At 53.6% G+C, this 21,674-nt stretch overlaps 1 protein-coding gene across 4 annotated transcripts in view; it reads left to right on the top strand.

The window, feature by feature from the left end:
- The window catches only part of Kcnq4 (potassium voltage-gated channel subfamily Q member 4), a 49,129-nt gene extending 28,901 nt beyond the window's left edge, over window positions 1-20,228 (top strand). For 2 of the 4 annotated variants that reach the window (XM_004999759.3, XM_063236217.1), the window contains exons 5-14: window positions 450-575; window positions 996-1,106; window positions 1,282-1,377; window positions 3,487-3,575; window positions 5,208-5,369; window positions 11,955-12,175; window positions 12,497-12,596; window positions 14,929-15,060; window positions 17,489-17,618; window positions 18,177-20,228. In XM_004999759.3, the coding sequence (XP_004999816.2) occupies window positions 450-575; window positions 996-1,106; window positions 1,282-1,377; window positions 3,487-3,575; window positions 5,208-5,369; window positions 11,955-12,175; window positions 12,497-12,596; window positions 14,929-15,060; window positions 17,489-17,618; window positions 18,177-18,389 (1,380 nt within the window). In that variant the 3' untranslated portion in view covers window positions 18,390-20,228. Of the gene's footprint in view, window positions 1-449; window positions 576-995; window positions 1,107-1,281; window positions 1,378-3,486; window positions 3,576-5,207; window positions 5,370-5,738; window positions 5,784-7,720; window positions 7,778-11,954; window positions 12,176-12,496; window positions 12,597-14,928; window positions 15,061-17,488; window positions 17,619-18,176 lie in introns of all 4 variants that reach the window. The other 2 variants (XM_063236215.1, XM_063236216.1) reach the window with 2 other exon arrangements.
- The last annotated feature ends 1,446 nt before the right edge of the window (window positions 20,229-21,674 follow it).

Genomic DNA, 21,674 nt, shown 5'->3' with positions numbered 1-21,674 from the left:
GCCAGGCGGGGCGGGGCGGACTAGAGAGGCGGGAAGGGGCGGGGCAGGGGCGGGGCCGAGGCAGAGGCGGGGTCTGCACGCCAGAGCCGCGCAAGGTGGGCTTGCAGGTTTTACCCCGGAGCTTCTGGGTTTGGGGGCACATCGAGCGTGGCCAAGGCGGGAGCTTGGGTGTTGGGAAGGGACTAGATGTAGGGCCCCGGCCGAATCGTGAAAGTGGAGCCGACGGGAAGCGAGATGGGTCCCGTGATGGAGATCTGCACCTGGAAACTGGCGAGTCAAGGGCCGGCCCGGGGTCCTGGTGATTGTGAAAGGCGGGACAGGGTTTCCTTGAAGCGGGAGCAAAGAAAGGCGAGCAGAGTCTTGGTCGGGGACTGGGGAAGGGGCATCTTGATGTTTGAGAGTAGTGCCCAGGAGGCGCCACTCCTTACACTCCAACACCTGCTCCCTAGGAACTGATCACCGCCTGGTACATCGGGTTCCTGGTGCTCATCTTCGCCTCCTTCCTCGTCTACCTGGCGGAGAAGGACGCCAACTCTGACTTCTCCTCCTACGCCGACTCACTGTGGTGGGGGACGGTGCGTGGAGGGTCTGTGCAGGGCTGCCCTTCTCCCGGGGACTCTCCTGGGAGACATTTCAAGGTCTGACCATTATGACCCCCAATTTAGGGTTGAGCGGCCTGCCCCTGTCCTCTTGCACTAGGGTTGGGACTCCCTGTGACCAGCCCCTGTCCTGGTCTCCCGACCTAGTCTAGTGGGCCTACTGGTGCCCCCTTTTAGCCCCTCAACCCTTTCTCCCTGACCAGCACTGGGGAAGAATCCAACTGTGCCCCTACAGCCCTCAGGACAAGACTTTGTGACCAACCCCCGTGGGCCACCACAGTGGGTTGGGAGCTGAGGGAGGTTTCCCTGTGGTTAGTCTCCCACTTGCCTGTGCCCCCAAATTTTAGTGGGTGGTGTCTGTGACCAGCCTTGTGGGTAACCCATTTGTATCCCCAGATTACACTGACGACCATTGGCTATGGTGACAAGACGCCACACACGTGGCTGGGCAGGGTCTTGGCTGCTGGCTTCGCCTTACTGGGCATCTCCTTCTTTGCCCTGCCTGCTGTGAGTTCCCCTCTGCTGGGTTGGTGCGGGGGTCCAGGGGCAAGACTTGCTCAGCTTCTGTTGCCAATTTGCCTACACAGCCTGGGGCACTTCAGCTGGGCGGGACCAGGACATCCTTGCAGCCTGCTCTGGCCCCTACTTCCTCAGTTGCCCAAATCATGTCCTGTCCCCCTAGGGCATCCTTGGCTCTGGTTTTGCCCTGAAGGTCCAGGAGCAGCACCGGCAGAAGCACTTTGAGAAGCGGAGGATGCCAGCAGCCAACCTCATCCAGGTATATGATGCCCTGGAGGCCCTTGGCACAGGGTGATGTAACAGACTTGGTGTGCTGACCCCTGTGTCCCAGCTCTACACGCTGTCCCTCTGTGTGCCAGCCTCACACTGGATTGCACTTTGAAGCTTAGACAGGGATGTGACTTTTCTGGGGTCACATGTCAAGTCACCGAGCTGAGTTGCTGACAGAAATTTCAGAAACTTTTCCCTTTATCAGATGTCCAGTTTGGAGCTCACCAGAACCATCCCATTGCCAGCTCTGCTCCAGCTCCACATGGCCTAGGATGGGGTGTATGCTGAACAGGAGGCCCCAGCCCTTGATGGAGATCCAGCTCAGAGGCCCCTCAGCTGTGTAGCTGTCAGTCAGTCTGCTCCACTCCAGGCACCTTCATTTAGTCATTAATTCTGCAAGCATCACACAAATAAAGAGAAGATGGCTTAGAACTGTGCTTTTAGGGACACTAACATTTATTGGCCGTGTGGGAAAAGAGCTAGCCAAAAGCCAGAGAAGGAGCAGCCAGAGGAGTGGGTGGAATGCCAAGAGCTTGTGGTCTCAGTTTCCCTCAGTGTGATGAGTGATCTGAGTGGCTGTGGGAGGAGGCCAGGGCTCTGATTTACTGTGACCCTGTGAGTAGGTCTTGGCTTCTCTCCAGTCCAGGTTATGTGCAAAAGAATTCTCTGCAGAAAAGGAATTGGGAAATACTGGCCCCACAGCTTCTCCCTGATCCCCACACACCACTTTTTGACCCACCAGCTCAAGCCTGACTCAGTCACTCTTTATCTCTCCTCCCCAGGGTGGAACCCCCAACCCCATTCCTGCCGTCTCCAGATGCCAGCCCAGCCTTTTCTTTTTAGTGTCTCTTAAGGCACAATGGCCACTGTCCCCTAGGAGCTGGCTTTCTGAGGGGCATTGTAGGGGCAGGCGGCTGGCACTATCCATGGCGAGAGACAGCTGGTATTGTGGTACCCATAATTAATGAGACAATCCTGGCAGCTGCTCCCCAGCCCATGCCAGGGACCTAGGCAAGCAGGAAGTAAAAATATTTCTGTCTTAGGAAGGCGCCTGGCCAGTGAGGTCAGCGGTGGCAATCCCTTAAGGACAAGAGGTACTCAAAGAAAGGGGGGCATCCAGGGCCCAGATCTCCTTTGTCTTGTCTAGCAGCTTCTGTGTCTCCTTGTCCTGGCTGATCACACCACTCGCAGTCCCTCCCTGGCTCTTCTCCTTATCTGGAGGGAGAAGGACAGTCCTTCCTCCATCTGACCTTCATTCCTCCTGATGCAGAGAAAGCCTTGTAAGTCCATAGATACTGAGAAGTTGGTGGGGGGACACTCTTTCTTCCCTTCCTCAGTCTTTAGTATTCTCATGGGAAGTGACAGGCAGCTGGGAACAATGGAATAGACTTTCTTTTCTTTTTTTTTTAAAAAAAAAATGGTCCAGGCCTGCACACTGAACTCTATCCCTAGCTCTTTTTAATTTTTTTTTTATTTTGAGACAAGATCTCACTAAGTCTCTAAGTTACCCAGACTGGGCTCAAATTTGAAGTCCTCCTGCCTCAGCCTCCTAGAATGCTGGGATTACAGGCATGTATCACCATGACAGGCTGGAAAATAATTTAGTTAGCGTTCACTTTCCAAACATTTCACCTACATATGCCAGACACTGTACTTGTCATGGAAGAGACATTGGTGACCAAGACACAGTTTATATTCCAGAGAAAGAAGATATTAACCAACCATAATGAATCAATATTTATCAGATGTGATAAGGTTACCATCAGAAGGGCTCAATAGGGGAGCCTAGCACTAAGTGCCCACTGTGTACCAGGCATTAAGCTTGGCATTGGATAGACATCTGTCCATGTAATCTTCTCAAGTCCCTGTTAGGTAAGTGGTGTTTAATCGACTCTGCAGGTGAAGAAACTAAGGTCTGAAGCCTTACTCATGAGAGGCAGAGCTGGGTTATAACCTACATTGGTGGAGTTGGAATTGGGCTCTGGCTCTGTATAAGTCTTAGCTGGCCAGAAACTGTGTTCCTTCAGGGGCAGAGGGTTGGTGGGGGCCTGGAGGGCTCACTGAGGTTCCCTCTTCCTCACATTCCCCATACCTCCAGGCCGCATGGCGCCTGTATTCCACTGATACGAGCCGAGCCTACCTGACAGCCACCTGGTACTACTATGACAGTATCCTCCCATCCTTCAGGTAGGTCCTGCTAGGGGTGGGAGTGGGTGGGGGGCCTGGCAGTGGTGCCACTTGAGCACAAGTGTATGAGGCTCAGCCCCGGAGGGTGGGAAGCGGGTGACGGCTCCCAAGGGAGCATCCTGAGCTGGCTCTGCAGTCCTATGTAACTCAGAGCCTGGAGGGTCCTCTCCCCACTCTCCTGTGCCGGCTGGACACGAGGCACGGGTGCAGCTCTGCCCCATAGCTGAGCCCTGGCTCCTGGAGTGTTGGTGGTTTGCATGCTCAGCCCTAGGTGGTGCCACCCAGGGCAGTGGGATAGTCAGCTCAGCTCCCATTTAGTCTTGAGTCAGGGAGAGTGCTGGCCCTTCACAGTTTGGTGTATTGCAGCTGTTCGAGAGTATGGAATGGCAGGAACAAGTGTGCTGGGCTGCCCCGTATGTGACCGTGTGCCCACTGCTCCTGTGCCAGGCAGCAGCTTCAGCACACAGAAGTGGGTCTGTCCCACTGGCCCAGGCTGGGCTAGGGCTGCACAGGGCTGCTCTGCACAGGAGGTTATTAATAGCATCACGGTGGCCAGGCCCTGGGGCAGGAACGAAGACCACAGAGCTGGCTCAGTCACACAGGCAGGCGGCTCAGAGTGCGGCTGGGCTGGGCTGCTGTGCTCAGCGCTTCTGCACACCTTTTCTGCCTCATTAGTTCTCCAAGAGCAGCTGTTGCGTGATCTGACTCCCCCATATTTTGCTCCTCCTGTGTCTTCCCAGCCCCAAGGGCTTCTAGGGTTAGAGCAGGAGAGGGGGTACCTGGCATCACCTGCCCATCTCCCCACCTGGCAGAGCCAAGCTCCCACCTCAGAGACAGCAGGAGCGGCTGAATAGGAGGAAGCCTCCTTTTCCAGAGCAGCCCTCAGGGCTTCAGGCCCAGAGCAGGAGGGGGTGGAGTGGACTGTGAGCTGTTGTTGGGGTTAGGGGGTTGGGGTCCCTAGTAGGAGGGATAGAGGCTGGCCTGCATCCCCTGGGCCTTCTGCTCCCTGGACCTCAGTTTTCTCATCTCTGCAATGGGAAGGCAAGCAGGAGAGAGGAGCCATGCTGATAAGAAGTGGCCTAGGAAATTAGGGAGCAGCTGTAGCCCTGATCCCAGCTCCAGGATCCCAGCAGCAGGGGTGAATCCCACACGGGAGGGAAACTGGGCCACACACTCTATCAAGTCTCCGTCCTCAGCCTCCATCCCCTTTAAAATGTACAGTCAGAGTGGGAGGCTAAGGATTTTAGGGCTGCTGCTGGCCTTCTGCTAAGCACAACTCCGCATCCAGGCAGTTGGCTGGATGAACAGTCAGCTGGATCGCAGCTCTTACTTCCCGCCTTGTGTGGGTGCTCTTGAGTTGTGCCCACCCTGCATAGGCATACTTGCCATCCCTGAGAATTTCCCAGAAACTTAAGAGTGTAGAAAGCGGGGAAGAAAGCCACTCTCTCACCCACCACCCTCCACCCTCCACCCTCTACCCAGTTGCTGGGGCGGGGGGGGGGGTAGTGTTCGTGAGCACCCCTAGTGAGTGAGACAGGACCTAGCAGAATCTGAGCTTAGGAGCTCAGTGTCCACTGGGTGAGGGCGTGGTGCCCCAGCCCTGCCTGCAGCTGACAGCGCCCTCTCCTGCAGAGAGCTGGCCCTCTTGTTTGAGCACGTGCAACGGGCCCGAAATGGGGGCCTACGGCCCCTGGAGGTGCGGCGGGCGCCAGTACCCGACGGAGCGCCCTCCCGCTACCCGCCCGTTGCCACCTGCCACCGGCCGGGCAGCGCCTCCTTCTGCCCTGGGGAAAGGTAGGGGCCCCGTGGGGCTGCCACCTCCTCTTGTTCTCTTCTTCTTCCATTCTGTGTCTCATCTTCTCTCAGACCTGCCTCCAGCCACTACGTGGGTGTCTGGGCCTGTTTGGGGACTCCCATGCCTTGTCCCAGGCCTGGGTGCTTGTCGTTGAATGTCCAGACAGGTACAGACCAAGGATCTCCCTGATTAGGCCAGGCTGGACTCACCTTTACATCACCTGGGACTCTGAGGGTCCGAGCGGGAGAGATGTCCACATCATCCTTTCCTGTCACCCCTCCATTCATGCCATTATCCTCTTTCTTTCTCTGTTTCCGCGTCCCCTCACTCCTCCATCCCTGCTCCCCTCCCCCATCCCTCCCTGGAAGCTGGAGAGAGGAGGAGGCCGCTGGCCACAGGTGCTTACGGCTCAGGTAATCGTGGGCATCATCTGGGTGTGAGGGCAGGGAACCCCCTCCCCCGGCATGTTGCTCTGGGAGGGGCCTGACACTGCACTCACAATGGGGAACCAGATGCCAGCTGGGAAGAGAGCTCTGTGACTAAGACCGCTGTGGGACCCACTAAACCCAGCCTGCGACTCACGCTCTCGTCTTGTGTAACCCTTGTCCACAGCCTTGCTAACCCTGGACGGGGCTTTGGGGATTCTCTTTTCTTCCCCATTGGCCATCTTCCCTGACTATCTCTTTCTGCTTGACCCATCTCTCCTGGAGCTTTTGCATCTTGAAAGAAGAACCACAAAATAGCAGTGTTGCCCACAATAAATGTTTGTCAATGGAGGAAATCCAGGCGTATTTGGATAAAGGAAGCCCATTCACTCACAGGATGGGGAACAGCGGCTGCTTCTGTAGAGGTGTAGCTTTGAGGTCAAGGGTTCAGATCCCCTCATCCCTCCCTTGTCCCTTACCCATCCCTTTGTTTTGCCCCATCTTCACACATCATAACTGAGCCAGCCAGGTACACATCTAAGCTTTGATCCTCAGGAGTCATTCTGAGCCCAGACCTAGAACAAGGAATCTGACAAGAGTTGAGCTCCCTAGTGATCCAGGGGCGATGCCGTGAAATCTTATCTCTGCCACCTGATTCTGTGTGTCCTTGAGAAAATCAAGTCACTCTGTTCCTGACAGAAAATCAATGATGATCAGGGCCTCTGGGTTCTCTGAGTCTTGGGTTGAAGAAGTCTGAAGAATGGGCTGATGGGGGTGTTTTGGTGTACAGGTTGCGGTCGGCAGCGTCCCTTCCCTGTTCTCAGTGAGGGCACTTTGGGGCCAAGGGCTGAGCAAGAAGTGGATAGTGAAGGGAGCCTCTCCAGGCCTGGAGCTGGAGGGAGGGGAGGTACGAATGACCAGGCCAGGCTAGGATCTTCCTGATGTCCATGGTGTAGCCTCACCATCACTGCCCTGAGGTCCTTGTTATCTCATTCTGCCTACATCACTGCTTATAGGCAGAAACACAAGTTTTCACATTCCAGAAACCTGCCCAGGACCCGAGTCTGGGCTCTTCAGTGCACTCTCATCTCACCTTGACTGAATAGAAAGGTCCTGGAAATGGAGATCAGCCAGGAACCTGGTACCTGTGCCACCCCCTGGCTTTTCTGGGCCCCCGAGCTCCCAGAGCCCAGGAACAGATTACAGATGAGGGTTTGGCCGTCATTGACTCCCAGCTTCTGTTCATCTGCCCTGGATATCTGTGTCTGGCATTCACGGTGATGGTGGTGGAGTGTCCCTTCTTCCTAAGGACTCCAGGAAGCTGGACTGTGCCTTCCGAATCAGTCACCAGGCTCAGGCCAAGTGGCCATATCCTTAATCTTGGCAGTCTGGGCCCTGTGGGGTGGGTATGTAACCCAGGATCTCCAAATATATGCAGGCTTACACAAATCTGATTGACCACATCCTCAGTGATGCTTAGGGATAGGCCTAGGCTAGCATGTTGAACTCTACCAGGAAGTAGAGCTCTAAGGAGCCAGACTTTCTGGGGAATGGCATTCCCAGGACCAGCACCTCTCCTATTAGAGTTCTGCAGTGAGTTTCTTGAAGCGTGGTCTCCGGACCCCTGCATCGGCATCCCATGGAGCATGCGTTCGGAATGCATATTCCTTGCCTTTTCCCTAAGTCTGAAGTCAGACTCTGGAGAAGAGGCCCAGGATTCTGCATGTGCATCATGTTCCCAGGAGATCTTTATGCAGAACTCGAGAACCACTGTCTGGAGGATGAGGCTGGAGGGTGATTTGGGTGGGGCTTTCTTCTCTCCCACCAGCCACAGGAGGCCGGCCCCATCCTGGCAACTCTCTATGCTCTCCTTACCCGCCTTTTTGTCACTAACCTCAGATCGTGTCTTGTTCTCAACTTTCCAGCCAGATGTTTAGTAATAAACGGAGTTTCTTTCGGATCCACGCCAGCTGGAGACCGAGGTACCCCCTTGCCTCCTCCTCCTGTCCCCACTCCTCCTGGTTTCCCCCAGTTTGGGGGCTGGAGAGGGGGACAGGATGGGCCAAGAACAAGGTGCATGTGCCTGCCGCCTGCCGTCTGCCTTGGGGCCCTGATGAGCCCTGTGCCTTCCTGGGGATGCCTCTGCCAATCTGGCCCAGTGTGCCAGAAGGGACACCTGCAGGAGCCTTGGGGATGCGTGCTGGCTCTGCCACGGACCCCTGTGTGACCTTGGCCAAATTGCTTTCCTTCTTTGGATCTCAGTTTCCCCTCTGTGGAATGAGCAGATTGAACTAGAGGCTCTCTGAGGGTCCTTCCCATTCTGACTTGTGCTGGGTCTTGGGTTTAGCTTCCTGTCTTCCCGTTGCCTACCTGGGAGCCCTAAAAATGCCTACAGGGTTATGCCTGGCAACTCGTTCACCAGCTCCAGAGTGCCTGCTCTTTTAGTTGCTTTGCTAAACTCTGTGGTACGTGCCCTGTGCCAGGACCTGATCTGTACCCTGGAGACACAGTGATGAATAAAACATGATCCCTGGAGAGTTATAGGGTAATTGCAGTTCAGTGCAAAGAGGGCCACAAAAGGAGGAAGCAGAGGGTCTATGGAGCCTGAGTTGGGCACTTCAAAGTAAGGTAGCCCTGAAAGGGCAGTAGTTAGAGGATGGGAGAGCTGCATGGACCAGGCAGGGAGGCAGGAAAGTACAGCAGGGGAAAAGCCCACAGCCCCCTTGGTCAGATCTGAGAGTTGGATGTCAGAACTATCCTAGGCGTGGGAATGGCTCAGAAAGAACACAGAAGCCAGTGCAGGCGTCATCTTGTTGGCATTGCCTGATGGCCTGGGTTTGTTAGCCTGGGTTTCCCAAAGTTGCCTTTGGAGCTTTGTGGTGGCAGGTGAGGGCCAGAGCCCCTGGCTGGCTGTATGTGCCTCTGACAAGAGGCCATCTTTCCTAGAAACATGGATTCCGGATCATGAATTCTGAATCTAGCCATCAATCCCTAGCACGTGTCCTGGGGCAAATCATGTAATTTCTCCGTCGTGCCTCAGTTTCCTCCAAAATGCAGATGGTGATAGAATCTGCTTCCACTAACAATGCTATGCCTGACTGCTATAAATGTTGGCCTCATTTGGCAGTTAAGATCTTAGTTTAAAAAATAGCTTGGAAACCACTGCTATAGGATATGGAAGCTCACTGAAGAGTTAAACTAAGGCTACCTGGATCAGGTCTGCCTTTTTGCAGGATTGTCTGTGTAGTACAGGAGAGACTGGGGCAGGGTTGGGGCACTGGAGGGCAGGGAGGCCAGCAGACAGATATTTCTTTAGTCCCTGAGGGGACCATGGGCAGCATTGTAGGAGTAGGCTGCCTGTCCCCACTGTGAGCCTGGCCATGGGAAGCAGAGGATGTGTCCTAAAGAAGTTCCTGGAGGATATGAGTGCAAGGATTGGGTCCAGCAGGAGAGCCAGAGAGCAGCTTGCACCAGAGCTCACCTTCTCAGCAACAGCCACCGACAAGCCTACCCTGTCCTGCTCCCAGGCACCCATACACTTTTTGGCCACAGTTGCCCAGCTTTGGCACCACTGACATTTTGAATTGGACCATTCTTGCTAAGGGGCCAGCACATGTATTGTGTTAGGCATTGTTTCTAGCCTCCACCCACTAGTGCCAGGAGTGTCCCACAGGGTGGCAATCCAAACTGTCTCCAGATATTGCAGATGTTCCCTGGTGGGCAAAATCACCCCTCATTGAGAATCACTGCCCTACTTCCTACTGTGAGCACTTGTCCTGAAAAAGAACACACTGTCTATGTCTGAGGAACTAGTGCAGGCCTTGCTGCATCCCAAAGAGCTCAGCAACCTCACACTGTTGTTTCTTTTTCCTCATCCTCTGCCTGCCAGTCCTTGTTTGAGGATCTTCCCCCACCAAGTGGCAGAGAGGATTAGAAACTAAGGCTGGCAGACTGAGGCCATATATGCTCCAGGAGCCTGCGAAGGGAAAGAGCTCTGTGGTGCCCACAGTGCCAGGTTTCTTTCCATTTTCTTTGAGCTTTCAGGCTCCAGAGAGGCTGACATGAGCTGTTTTCTGGGCCCTGCCCAAGGAGCCCTGCCCAAGGAGCCCTGCCCAGGGCTGCTCCTGGGAAAACAGTGTCTGCTTGCACTAAAGAGGAGCCCGGGCCTCTGACAGGCTAGAAAGTTACAGAATATCACAAGCCTAGCCAGTAGCTCCCATCTCCATCACAGAATCAGAGCTGGAAAGGGACCTTTCAAGGCCTCTAGTGCAAGCCTCAGCCCCTTTCCTCCAAAGTCCTGCCCTCAGCCTTGTTTGCATACTTCTTGAGACAGGGAGTCACCCCTTCCTCCAGAACGCCTTGGGAGCCGGATGTATTGGGTGAAGTGATCAGGCGTTACAGGCCCCTGGCTGAAATGTTAGCGTCTCCCCAGCCTCCTCCCTTTCTCTCCCCCTTTGAGGAGTGGGGGACAGAGGCAGGGGCTGCACGGACCCAGGGTGGGGGTGCTTGCCAGCATGAGGAGAGCCCGCAGGAATGGCTCTGCAGAGGAAAGTTTGGGAGAGCAGTGCTCAAACTTCGCTGGAATCTTTGGGATGTGCCAAGGGGATTCTGGGCCAGTGAAGCGCATGCTGGATTGTGGGAGCAATCCCTCTCCTTCCCTTCTGGTATCCTTAGGACCCCAGTCCTTCACTTGCAGCCTCAGTCCTCTGGGCAGAGGCCTCACCTCTAAGGATGGCCCTACATCCCAGCTACCTTCAAGAAGGTACCCCTGGTTTCGAGATCTCCCTAACCTCAGCACCTTGCTCTGTACCCTCTATTCCATGCTCTGGCATGGAGAACCCACCTCTCATCCAACACCGAAACCAGAACCTGTCCTCTGCTCAACCCTTGATCTGAAAGTCTGAGAGTAGGTGACACAGCTCCTCCTTCACCCCTGCCCCACCTCAGGTCTTCTCTAAGACTGGCTGATGCTCTCCTGAGCTGGGGCCACTGAGCCTGACTGCAGTGGCAGACTACAGCACGAGAGGCAGCAGCAGTGCCGTAGGGTATGGGGTAGATGTCTGCAAAGATCCTTCCTACACGGCAGTGGTGTGGTCCTGGAACCTCTTGGACACAGAGTTACTCTACCCAGTACTGGTTAGCCAGGACCTGTCTGGGAACCTGAGGCCTACCCAACCTGTCTTCCTCCAAGGTTGGGGGATGCAGTGGGGATCTGGGCACAGGAAGGGAATTCAGAACCTGTATACTGGCATACATATGTATCATGTGCAGACAGACGTGTGGGTTGAACTGAGAGCTCAGCAGCCAGTATAGCAAGTTGGTCTTTGAGGAGGATCCAAGACCACATGGGTCCAGGTGAGCAGAACTCAGAAAATCACAGAAGACCAGATTATCAAATAGTCCCTCACTGGGAGCACGGGCACCGGTCTTCAGCAGACCCAGGTCTTTGGCAGGCCATCACATTGCAGGCCTCCCTGGGAACTGTCACATGGAAGTCTCTGTGAAGAGGACCTTATATGCAGTGTACCTATACAGTCCTACTGGGTCCTAAATCTCTCTGACCTGAAAGTTTGGGCTCAGACAGCTCCAGCAGTGGGAAACAGGAAAATATCAACTGACACAGGTGCACACCTGCCACATGCATACACGCTGTTACCTGTTTACCCAGTCTCATGCACGCACACACGTCCTCAACTAAAGCCCCTGTACACTTAGGACTGGAGGCCTGGTTCACTCTGCACAGCCAGGTGAGCTCTGTCCCTTACCACCCTGTCTGGCCCAAAGGGATTGCGACCTCTACCCTCCCTCTGTCCCCAGGCCAGACCCAGATCCTCCATTCTGCTGTCTCTGACTTCCTTCCTGGGTTTCTCTCACTTCTTCCACTGTGACATCTGTCTCCTGTGCACCCTTATCTGTCTGGGCAATGAAGGGTGGGTGGGAGGTGGGGCAGGGGTGGGAACGTGCTCCACCTGACCCAATTTCAGCTTCCTGTAGGAATAAGCCCCCTCCACACCCTTTTCCCATCCCATGAAATCTCTGCTTGGTTGGGAATCAAGACCCAATAGTCACTCCCAAGTCCTAGGTCAGCTTTGTCCCTACGCTGCCCCTGCCCCAGCACTGGCTAACTTGTTCTCTTCCCAACCTGTCCTGCCCTGCCAGCAGCCGAATGGGCATCAAAGACCGAATCCGCATGGGCAGCTCCCAACGGCGGACCGGTCCTTCTAAGCAGCACCTGGCACCTCCACCAATGCCCACCTCCCCAGGCAGTGAGCAGATGGGTGAGGCCACCAGCCCCACCAAGGTACAGAAGAGCTGGAGCTTCAATGACCGCACCCGCTTCCGGGCCTCTCTGAGACTCAAACCCCGCACCTCTGCTGAAGGTGAGCCCCGGAAGGTCTGCGGCTCAGGTTGGCCGGGTAGTAGTTAGCAGCAACTTTGCCCCAGGCTAGACCAGGTGTACCCTAAAGCATCCGGCACCAGGCTGATCTTTACACTACCAGGCCACAGAGGCATGTGAGTAGGTGGCACACTGGAGTCTTGTCCTGGGCAGGCCAGTGAGGAGCTGCAGCTGTGGAGGCAGCAGTTTGGTTCTCCTTCGGGGCCCTTTCTGGGGTTTTGTCATCCTAATGGAGGTGGTGGGTTGGGAGTGGACCCTTCTGTGGCCACCACTTGGGTGATGTGGGCAATCCTCATCTTTTCAGAGGGCCCCTCAGAGGAAGGACCAGAAGAGAAGAGCTACCAGTGTGAGCTCACAGTGGACGATGTCATGCCTGCTGTGAAGACGGTCATCCGCTCTGTCAGGTGAGACCGGAGCCTGAGGCAAGCACCCCTTCCATCTGCTGCCCTCTGCGGCTCCCCATCTGGGCCTGCCCTCATGGCCAGGCCTGGCCGAGCTCCCAGTGTGCCAGCTGCTGCCTGCCTGGAGTGTGGCTGGGGTGGGAAGGTGGCATATGGCTTCCAGCAGGGTTTGCTCCATGCTCCTGTCCAGAAGGTTGGCTCCAACGACCTGTGGGCACGGCTGCCCGTCCTGTCCCTATTCTCATACCCAGCATCCTCCCAGCCACTTCTGTTTCCCCTCTCCTCCTCTTTTTCCCTTTTTCTGTCTTCGACTCAGTGTCGGCACTTCTGCCCCTCCGTTTCACGCCCCCACCTCCCTGCTCCTTCCTCTTCCTCTGTCTTCCTCCAGCTGTGAGGACCCCTGCCCGCTCTCCTGAGGTCTCTGTCCTGCCTCTCTTTCCTTGTATCTGTGTTTCAGTCTCCTTTTGCCTCTGTCTCAAACTCTTTCTTTCCTTGGTGTCTTAGCTCCATCTGTGTGTTTGCACCAGGACTTTCTCTAGAGCTGTGTTCTTCAAAAGAGACGATTTGAAATCAGCTTAGTGTAATCAAGTTAGTGGGCATAGTCAGCCTTTAAAAGCAAACCAAACAAGACAGAAAATATGGGCATGTATCTCTCATATTAAGGATAATGTTTACAAAAGTTTTATTTCCATTGGTTCTGTATGTGTGTGTGCGTATATGTGCATATTTATGCTGGTTTTCAATGCTAAGTGTATTTATTATGTTAAGTCTTGGTCAGAACAGTTGTACAGGTTATCTCTGTGCTTCAGCAGTTAGTGGGAATCAGTCTTCGGAGCGCTGTAGCCATGGCCCAGTGGTGGACTCTACCCCCAGTGCCTCAGCCAGGAATCCTGGCCCTGTCTCCCATTTCCAGCCTGCAGTTCTAGCTCCAGAAACCCTTGAATCCCAAGCCTTTCTGGCTTGCTCCCCTTCTTGTGGGCTCACCCCTCTCCTCCTGGGCCCACGGGCCTCTTCCTTTTGTTTTCCTTTTGAGATCAGTCATCTGTATCATCTCTCCAGAGTCTGCCGCTCTTTTCACCCCCTTACCAAATGCCCTGTCTCTCTCCTCTTGCAACTGCTGCCAGAACATGGTGCCACTGCTATGGCAGGTGTGCTGTCTTTGCCACTCCACACATCCCTTATACCTGGCCTGTGCCAGACCTGCTGCTCCTCCATTCAGGTCAGCATTCACACAACAGCACCCCTGTCAACCTGTTGCGGCATCCACAGGAATCATCCTGGTCCCAGAAGTCTTTCAGTCCCACCTCCTATGTTTTCCTCCCAGCTGTCCCAGAGCTCCACCAAATTGCCCCCCTCCAGCTCAGGCCTGTCCCCTAGGGACAATCTTTGGGTTGTGACCCCGGCCCTCCGGAGGATTCTCTACAAGCTGGTACAGAGGTCCTGCCAAAGCAGAGGGAACAAGACTCCTTCGGCCCAGTGCCCACTCTATGCCAGAGACTCGGGCTCTTCACAGTCCTCCCAGTCCATCTCTTCTGTGTCCTCACTGACCCCACCCCTGTCAACCTGTTTCCATCATGTCCCTGCCACTCAGGATGGAATCTCACTCACCCCTCCATGCCTGCCTACTTCCATGAAGCTCCTTCAACTCTCTCCTCTTGTCCTGGGACTGGGAAATGGTACTCTCAGGAATTGCCCCTTGCAAACATGCTTGTAATCCCAGTACTTGGGAGACAAAGGCAGGAGGATCTCCATGAGTTTGAGGCCAGCCTGGGCTATATAGTGAGACCCTGACTCAAAATACTTGTCCCTGACCTGTCCAGCACTCACCTTTCCTTCTCATGATCCTGGGCTCTCTTTCCCCGTTCTTTGAACCTGGACCTTGTTACCCTATAATTGCCTGTGTCCTCTTGCTCTCCCAATCCCAGAAGAGACCAGGGATTGGCTCTGACTCCCCTCGGATATTCTGGGCCCAGCACAGTGATGCCATGTATTCATGGAGTGAATGCTGTATTTCTTCTTTCAAGCTGTGATCAGCAGCTGGTGTTCACAGATGCCCTGTGTCTCACCCAGCTGACGCATACCAGGTCCAGTCTCTCTCCAGGGTAAATGCAACTGCAGATACCCATGGAAAAACACGAACCCCTGTGAGAGTACAGGGAAAGGGGAGTGCGGTAGTTGGGTAGAGAGAGGGGAGGATTCAGCAGATATTACTTGTGGTGGCCTGAGCAGGTACCCTGATGCTAGACAAGGAGGGTAGCAGACAAACAGAGAGGGGGCTGGAAGAAAGGATTCCCTATGAAAACTGGACCATCTGTGTGACTTGCTACCCCTTCAGGATTCTGAAGTTCCTGGTGGCCAAAAGGAAATTCAAGGAGATGCTGCGACCATACGATGTGAAGGATGTCATCGAGCAGTACTCTGCAGGGCACCTGGACATGCTGGGCCGGATTAAGAGCCTGCAGGCTCGGTGAGTCCCCCACCTGGACCCTCACGCTAGGTCTGGAGCTGGGTCACTGGTGCCTCTTAGGGGCCAGTACCAAAACAGGGATTTCTGCTCAAACAAGGTCTCCAGGCTTGCAGGGCAAGGCAGAGGCCAGACCCTGGACCTATCTTGAGGCTGAAGGAAAACTTAACCATACAGCTGTGCATACCTCTGGACTTTCTTTAAAATGACTGTTTCCTGATCCTAAAATAATGGGCCTGTAAGAATCACTGACCTCCCACCTCTTGAAGGGATAGGCAAATTCATGCCTACTTTTTACGTCTGAAATCCTGCATCTTTTCTCTGTTTTACTTATTTATTTATTTTTCCTCCACTGGGAATCAAACTCAGGACCTTGCATTTGCCTGCAGGAACTTGCATTGTTGAGCTAAGTCCCCAGCTGTATCTTTTCTGTAGACCAAACTTTATTTTTTATTTATTTATTTTTTTGTCTTTTTCCTTTTTATCGGTACCAGGGATTGAACTCATGACTACCTGCTTACAAGGCAGGCGCCTATGCCGCTGAGCTAAATCCCCAGCCCCTGTAGACCAAACTTTAAAGGAAGAATCCTTATGCCAAGATCTAAGTCACCTACACAGTACCCTTGTCTTCTGAGCCTGTATTTTCCCTGCCCATTCATTCATTCTCCAAAGAAATAGCCATTAGGCATTTCTTACTTGCTAGGGGATGTGGTAGAGAGCAAGTCTGCTTCCCCGATCTACCCAGCTGTCATTCTAGCAGAAGGAGAGCAGATGATGACACTAGACAGCATCAGATGATCACAAGTGCTGAGGAGCAAGTAGGAATTCAGGTGTTAGGATTTGCAATTTAAATACATGAGGAAGTGACATTTCAGGAAAAAATGGAAGGAAGTGAGACAACTAGACCTGTCACTACTGAAGCAAAGCATTTCCAGAGGGCGCAAGGACTTGAGACGGGCCAGTGGCTGGAGTGCTGTGTTAGAACAGCAGGGATCCCAGTGTGGCTGGACTGGAGCCAGAGAGGTAGGAGAGGAGGGCAGAAGGCTGTAAGCACTTAGATTGTAGAAAGCCTTGTAGGCCACTGCAAAGACTTTGACATTCATGCAGGGCGAGCTGTGAGCACTGGAGGGCTTTGTGCAAAGGACTGATAACGTCTGAATTATCTTTTAAAATGCTATCTTGAGACTATATGGGAGCGAGGGTGTAAATAAATAGACCTATGAAGCACCTACTTCAGATGTCAGGCCAGAGATGATGGAGGCACAGCTGTGAGGAAGGAAGACAAATGGGCAGATTCTGGATATAGACTTTCTCTTATACCTCATCAGAAAAGCCTGTGATTGGGGTATGAAAGAAAAGAGAGAGGAAAAAAAATAAAGCCAAGGTTTCTGGCTTGAGCAAGAGGGAAAATGGAGCTGCCATTTATTGATATAGAAGAAGCAAACAATGCAGTGAGTTTCAGCTGGGAGAGTCTGTGACTGGCTACATTTGCGATGTCTATCAGCGATCCAGCTAGTGTTGATCTAGATACAGGAGTGTGGAGTTCAGTGGAGAGGTGTGGGATGGAGATGAAGATTCGGCTATCGGTTCAAACCTACTTCTAAAAAAAAATTGGTGTCAGCAGGTATACAGGGATTGAAATCATGGGACTGAAGACATGACCTTGACCTAGCAAGTGGGAGTAAACTGAGCCAAGAGGTGCCAGGAGCCAGTTTTGGGTCCTCCAAGGTTTAGAGATTGTGGACACAGAGGAAGCAGTGAGGGAGTTGGAGAAAGAGGACAAGAATGTGGAGGAGAACAGCAGGGGGATGGAGACCATGAGAAGGATGGTGTTTTGGAATTCAAATGAAGAACATGTTTACAGGAAGATGGGCTGATCAGATTCTTCAAGGATTGCTACTGGGTCTGGTAAAAATGAGATGGAGGACATCTTTGTCTTTGCACAGAGCAGATCATTGGATTTAGCTACATGGAGTTTGTTGGGGAGCCTAGTTTTGTGAAATGGTGGTGGTACAAACCCAGTTGGAGGAAGTTTAAGAGAGAAAGGAGGAGAAGAGCTGGAGAAGGAAGCTAGTAAAAGAAACCAGGAAAAAAGCTGGCATCAACTCTAACCTTTCCTCCTTAATAGCTCAGAGTCTGACTGTGACCCCCTCTTCCCAGTCCAGTTTTCCACTTCTCCATCAGCTGGTTATTTTATTTTTCATGCTTGTATAATGGTGCCGTGGTTCAGTCAGTTGGAGAACCCTCAAAACAGGGCATGGACAAAACAGGGTTAATCCCACTCCACCTCCTTGTGCAAGGGCAATGGCTTGCCCCCTCAGATTGCCCCTCCCACCGGCGCAGCCTGTCTTTCCCTTCAGTGGGCTACAGTTCTTGTGGAAGAGAGGGGCCATATGTATTCGAACCCTTTGATGGTTTTTTTTCCTCGCAGGGTGGACCAGATTGTGGGTCGGGGGCCTGGAGACCGGAAGTCCAGGGAGAAGGGTGACAAGGGGCACCCCGATGTGGAGGCAGTGGATGAAATCAGCATGATGGGGCGCGTGGTCAAGGTAGAGAAGCAGGTGAGTGCTGAATGGGCTTTTACCGAAGTGGTGGAGCTGACTGTCGACGAAAGGCTCTGGAGGGCCGTGAGAACAAGATGAGGGGAGATCTGCACCCCAGAGCACCCACTCAGGGGGCTCTAGCAGGAATTACACATCCCTTGCCCAGCCAAATTCTGCCTCATGGATAATCCCTGCTTCCCAGAAAGCCTGCCCCGTCCTGCTAAGGGATCCGGGTAAGCTCGCCCTCTCCTGCTTGGCTCCTCCATAGAGTGCTACCATCTCAGATAATCCCCTAAATCCCACCTATTCAGTTGTCTGTGTTTTGGACTGTCGCAGCCAATTGCAATTAAAAGTCGTGCCAGGATCCTGTCCCGGCTTCATCCTGTCCACAGGCCGGATTTCATCTTCCGGGTCACTAGTAGGGGACTCCTCTCTGCAGCGTCCTATCCACACACGGCCCAGGCCACGCCCCCTCCCGAGCCCCTTCTGTCCACAGCCCCGCCCCTGATCCGGGCGCGCCCCCTCCCTGGGCAAACCTCGCCCCAAGCCCGCCTCCCAGCTGTGCTCCGCCCCCAGGTGCAGTCCATCGAGCACAAGCTGGACCTGCTGTTGGGCTTCTATTCGCGCTGCCTACGCTCTGGCACCTCGGCCAGCTTGGGCACCGTGCAAGTGCCGCTCTTCGACCCTGACATCACTTCGGACTACCACAGCCCTGTGGACCACGAGGACATCTCCGTCTCCGCACAGACGCTCAGCATCTCCCGCTCCGTCAGCACCAACATGGACTGAGAGACTTCTCAGAGGCGGGGCCGTCACTGGGTCGGCCCCACGGCCTCGCGCTCGGACCCGCCCACTGAGGCCTCCGGACTCCTCTTACTTGAACTCGCTCCCTGGCGGGGAGAGAGGCCACATGCAGTATTGAGCTGCCTGGGCGGGCGAGATACTTGCTGCGGGTGCCAGCGCACCGTCCTCCCAGGAGCATGAGGTGCCAGGCTGCACGGAGGGCAGCAGCAGCAGCTGCCTTGTGGCCTTTGGGCCCCTCAGAACCCTGCGTGCTCCATCAAGGCCTGCCATGGCCCACCTGGCAGGGTCACTGCCCCAGAAGTGGGGGCGGGGTGCTGGGGCCCTGGGACTTGACCCAGCTTCCAGCTATGCAAGGTGAGGTCTGTGGCCTGCTCTTCAGACAGAGCAGGGAAGCCCTCCCGCCAAGTCCCCACCCCACTGGGGATGGGCCCAAGGTGTCCCCACAGATACCCACAAAGCACAGGACCCTGCCACAAGGCAGGTGGGCACCATATATGCAATTATGTTAAATATGCAACTTCGGGGGCCCCCATGGGGTCCCCCAGCCCATCCTCCGTTGGAAGTTGGGCCCCCAGCAGTAGCTGGTCTCAGGCTGCTTGGCCATGACCCCCTCCCCATTCTTTGGCTTATCAACCCCCCACCCCCAGCATGGGGCCTGTTTCTATCTCCCCTACTCTATCCCAGGGCCAGTCCCTGGGCCTTCTTTCCCATCTGCAGGTGTCACCTCGCAGGACCTCTGTCTTCCTGCCTGATGTCCATGCCCCTCTTTGACTCTCCAGTCAGCACAAGTTTCTGTATTCTCCACAATATCTCAGACAGTCCATCAGATGAGTTGCACAAATATGATCCTTTGTTTCCTCAGACATAGAGAAAGCCTCGCACTCATGCTGAGCCCACAAGCAGGCACACTTGGAGATGTGAGCACAGGGACACAGCCTTTCCTGAGCCTCTGCAGCTGACGCTGGCAGGCTGGCCTTATCGAATCTCCACTGCACAGGAGAGCGAGCTTTAAAGTGAGCACACGTCTCTCCAGACCCAATCCCAGAACTTTACCAGCTCCCTTTCCTCAAAAACACACACTCTTCCATGACCCAGGAGCACTACTGCCTCTGCCCACCCTGGAAGCCCCACTCAGTGTCCTCACAGTGCAACTCAGGCCTAGGCCTCTGGGGCCTGCACACCACTGTAAGACCCCAGGCCCACCCATCCCTAGTCACTCTAACTCCGAGTGGATAATAATGCATCTAGCAGCTACACCAACTGTGCATATGGCTGTCACTTGCACCGTCCCCTTCTCACTCTACCTGGCAGCTCATATACTGGCATAAGTGCCCATCCACTGCAGGCCTCTAGCACCACTTTTGTATCCCTTTGTTCCTGGCAGGAGGGCAAGGGCTAGAGGACTGATGGCAACCTTCTGTCGGGTGCTGGGGAACAAGGGGCTGAGGCCAAGCTGCCTGCTTCTCATACTGGGGACTTGCATGTACTAGCACCAGGGCTTGGGTTGGATCATGCTCAGCCCTGTGGTGCCCGGCCTCTGCCCTAACATGCCCTCTGCATGTACCATCATCCCCTGGATGGAGCATCTCCTGACTCACCTCACCTGCACTGCACTGTCCCCAGAGAGCCACCCCTCTATTCCCTCCGAGACAGCTGCGGAGAAGGGCAGGAGAATAGGATTACCCTATGACCAAAGGACATATAGGAAGAGGCCCTCCCTCCTTCCACGATCAATGTTCCCCCACCAACCCAGTCCTTGGATATGCAAGTACCTCACTTTGTTAACTTATTAACTTATTGGTTTCATTAAAGTTTTCAGTAGAAGGTGGCTGGTTTTGGTTTTATTCAGTAGAGTGAAGGTGGTCTAGGGGTAGGGACGAGCAGCTCAGTATTAGTGAAGGCTTTTTGTTGTAAACAGTGAAAACCCAACCTTATATGGTTCAAATAAAAAAATGAAACATTGGTGTAGGGAACTAAAAAGTTTAGGGGATAATTTTGGCTTCATGCACGACTGGGTATGTGTTTAAATATCCAAGGAATCTGTCTTCCATCTCGGCCTCCCTCTTGGACAGCTTGGTGTCCATGATGGGTGAAGAGTGGCATGTACCACTTTCCTCATAGTTTGTCCAGTCAGGGTCTGTCCCGGAAGCAGAAATAACAGATTTTTCAACAAAGGGGGTCTATGATGGCAACTGGGTTACACTGCTGCAAGAGGGCCATAAGATCAAAGAACACAGAAAGCTCAGGATGCAGTGGCCACTCCCAGAGCGGCAGGAATGTAGGAAGAGGTTGGGGCTCTCAGATCCCACGGCTTGCAAGGGGGAGCCCTGTAGTGTTGAAGGGAGGGCTCTCTGGGTGCTGCAGCTAAACTAAACCTTAAACTGTTAGTGATCTTTTACAATCCCCATGTGAAGTTATAAGGGGAAAGAGAGAAGGAATAAAAATTTAACGTACTCATTGCTCATGTGCATAAACACACGTACACATACGTCAAGCAGAGAAGAAAAACGTGTATCTGCCATCGACTTTCTCTGGTGACAGCACCACAGTTGATGTATATGATTTTCTTCTTCCATTGCCCTTCTGTGTTTCTTTGGCCCTCACCCAACATCTCAGCTGGTTAGGGTCCTTCATAAGATCAGGTAGCCCAAGCCATCATTTCTGAGTCTCAATCCTTAGTGGTCTTACATGGTTTTGAGTGATGTAGCTTTTCATTAACTTTCTCTCTTGCGCTTGGAAGTACAGTTGTCTCTCTCTCTCTCTTTTTTTTTTCTTGTGGCACTGGTGATCGAACTCACGACCTTGCACTTACCAGGCAGGCGCTTATGCTGCTGAGCTAAATCCCCAGCCCAGTACAGTTGTCTCTTGGTATCCACAGAAGGTTGGTTTCACTGCAGGGAAGAAAATTGTGGATGCTCAAATTCCTAATAAAAAATGATGTAGTATTTACCTACAACTTATGCACATCCTCCTGTATATTTTAAGTAGTCTCTCTTCAAATAGTTAATATAACCTAGATGCTATGCAAATAGTTGTTATAATGGATTGGTTAGGAAATGATGGAAGATAAAAAAGTCTATGCATGTCAAGTACAAATGTTTCAGTACTAAGCCAGTTGAGTTTCCGGAAGCAGAGGGAGGAGGACTGTACTAAGAGGGGCCTTCGCAGATCCCCGGATTCCATACAGACCACCTTGTCCTTTGTAGCAGCAATCCGATTTTTCCTTGGTAATGAGGGGCAGCCAGGATATGAGCTCTTTCTTTGTCTCTT

This window comes from Cavia porcellus, unplaced genomic scaffold, assembly GCF_034190915.1.
Source record: "Cavia porcellus strain 051 isolate PalLab524CR breed Dunkin Hartley unplaced genomic scaffold, mCavPor4.1 scaffold_25, whole genome shotgun sequence".
In the NCBI taxonomy this organism is placed as follows: domain Eukaryota; kingdom Metazoa; phylum Chordata; class Mammalia; order Rodentia; family Caviidae; genus Cavia; species Cavia porcellus.
This window is presented reverse-complemented; position numbering and strand designations above follow the sequence as displayed.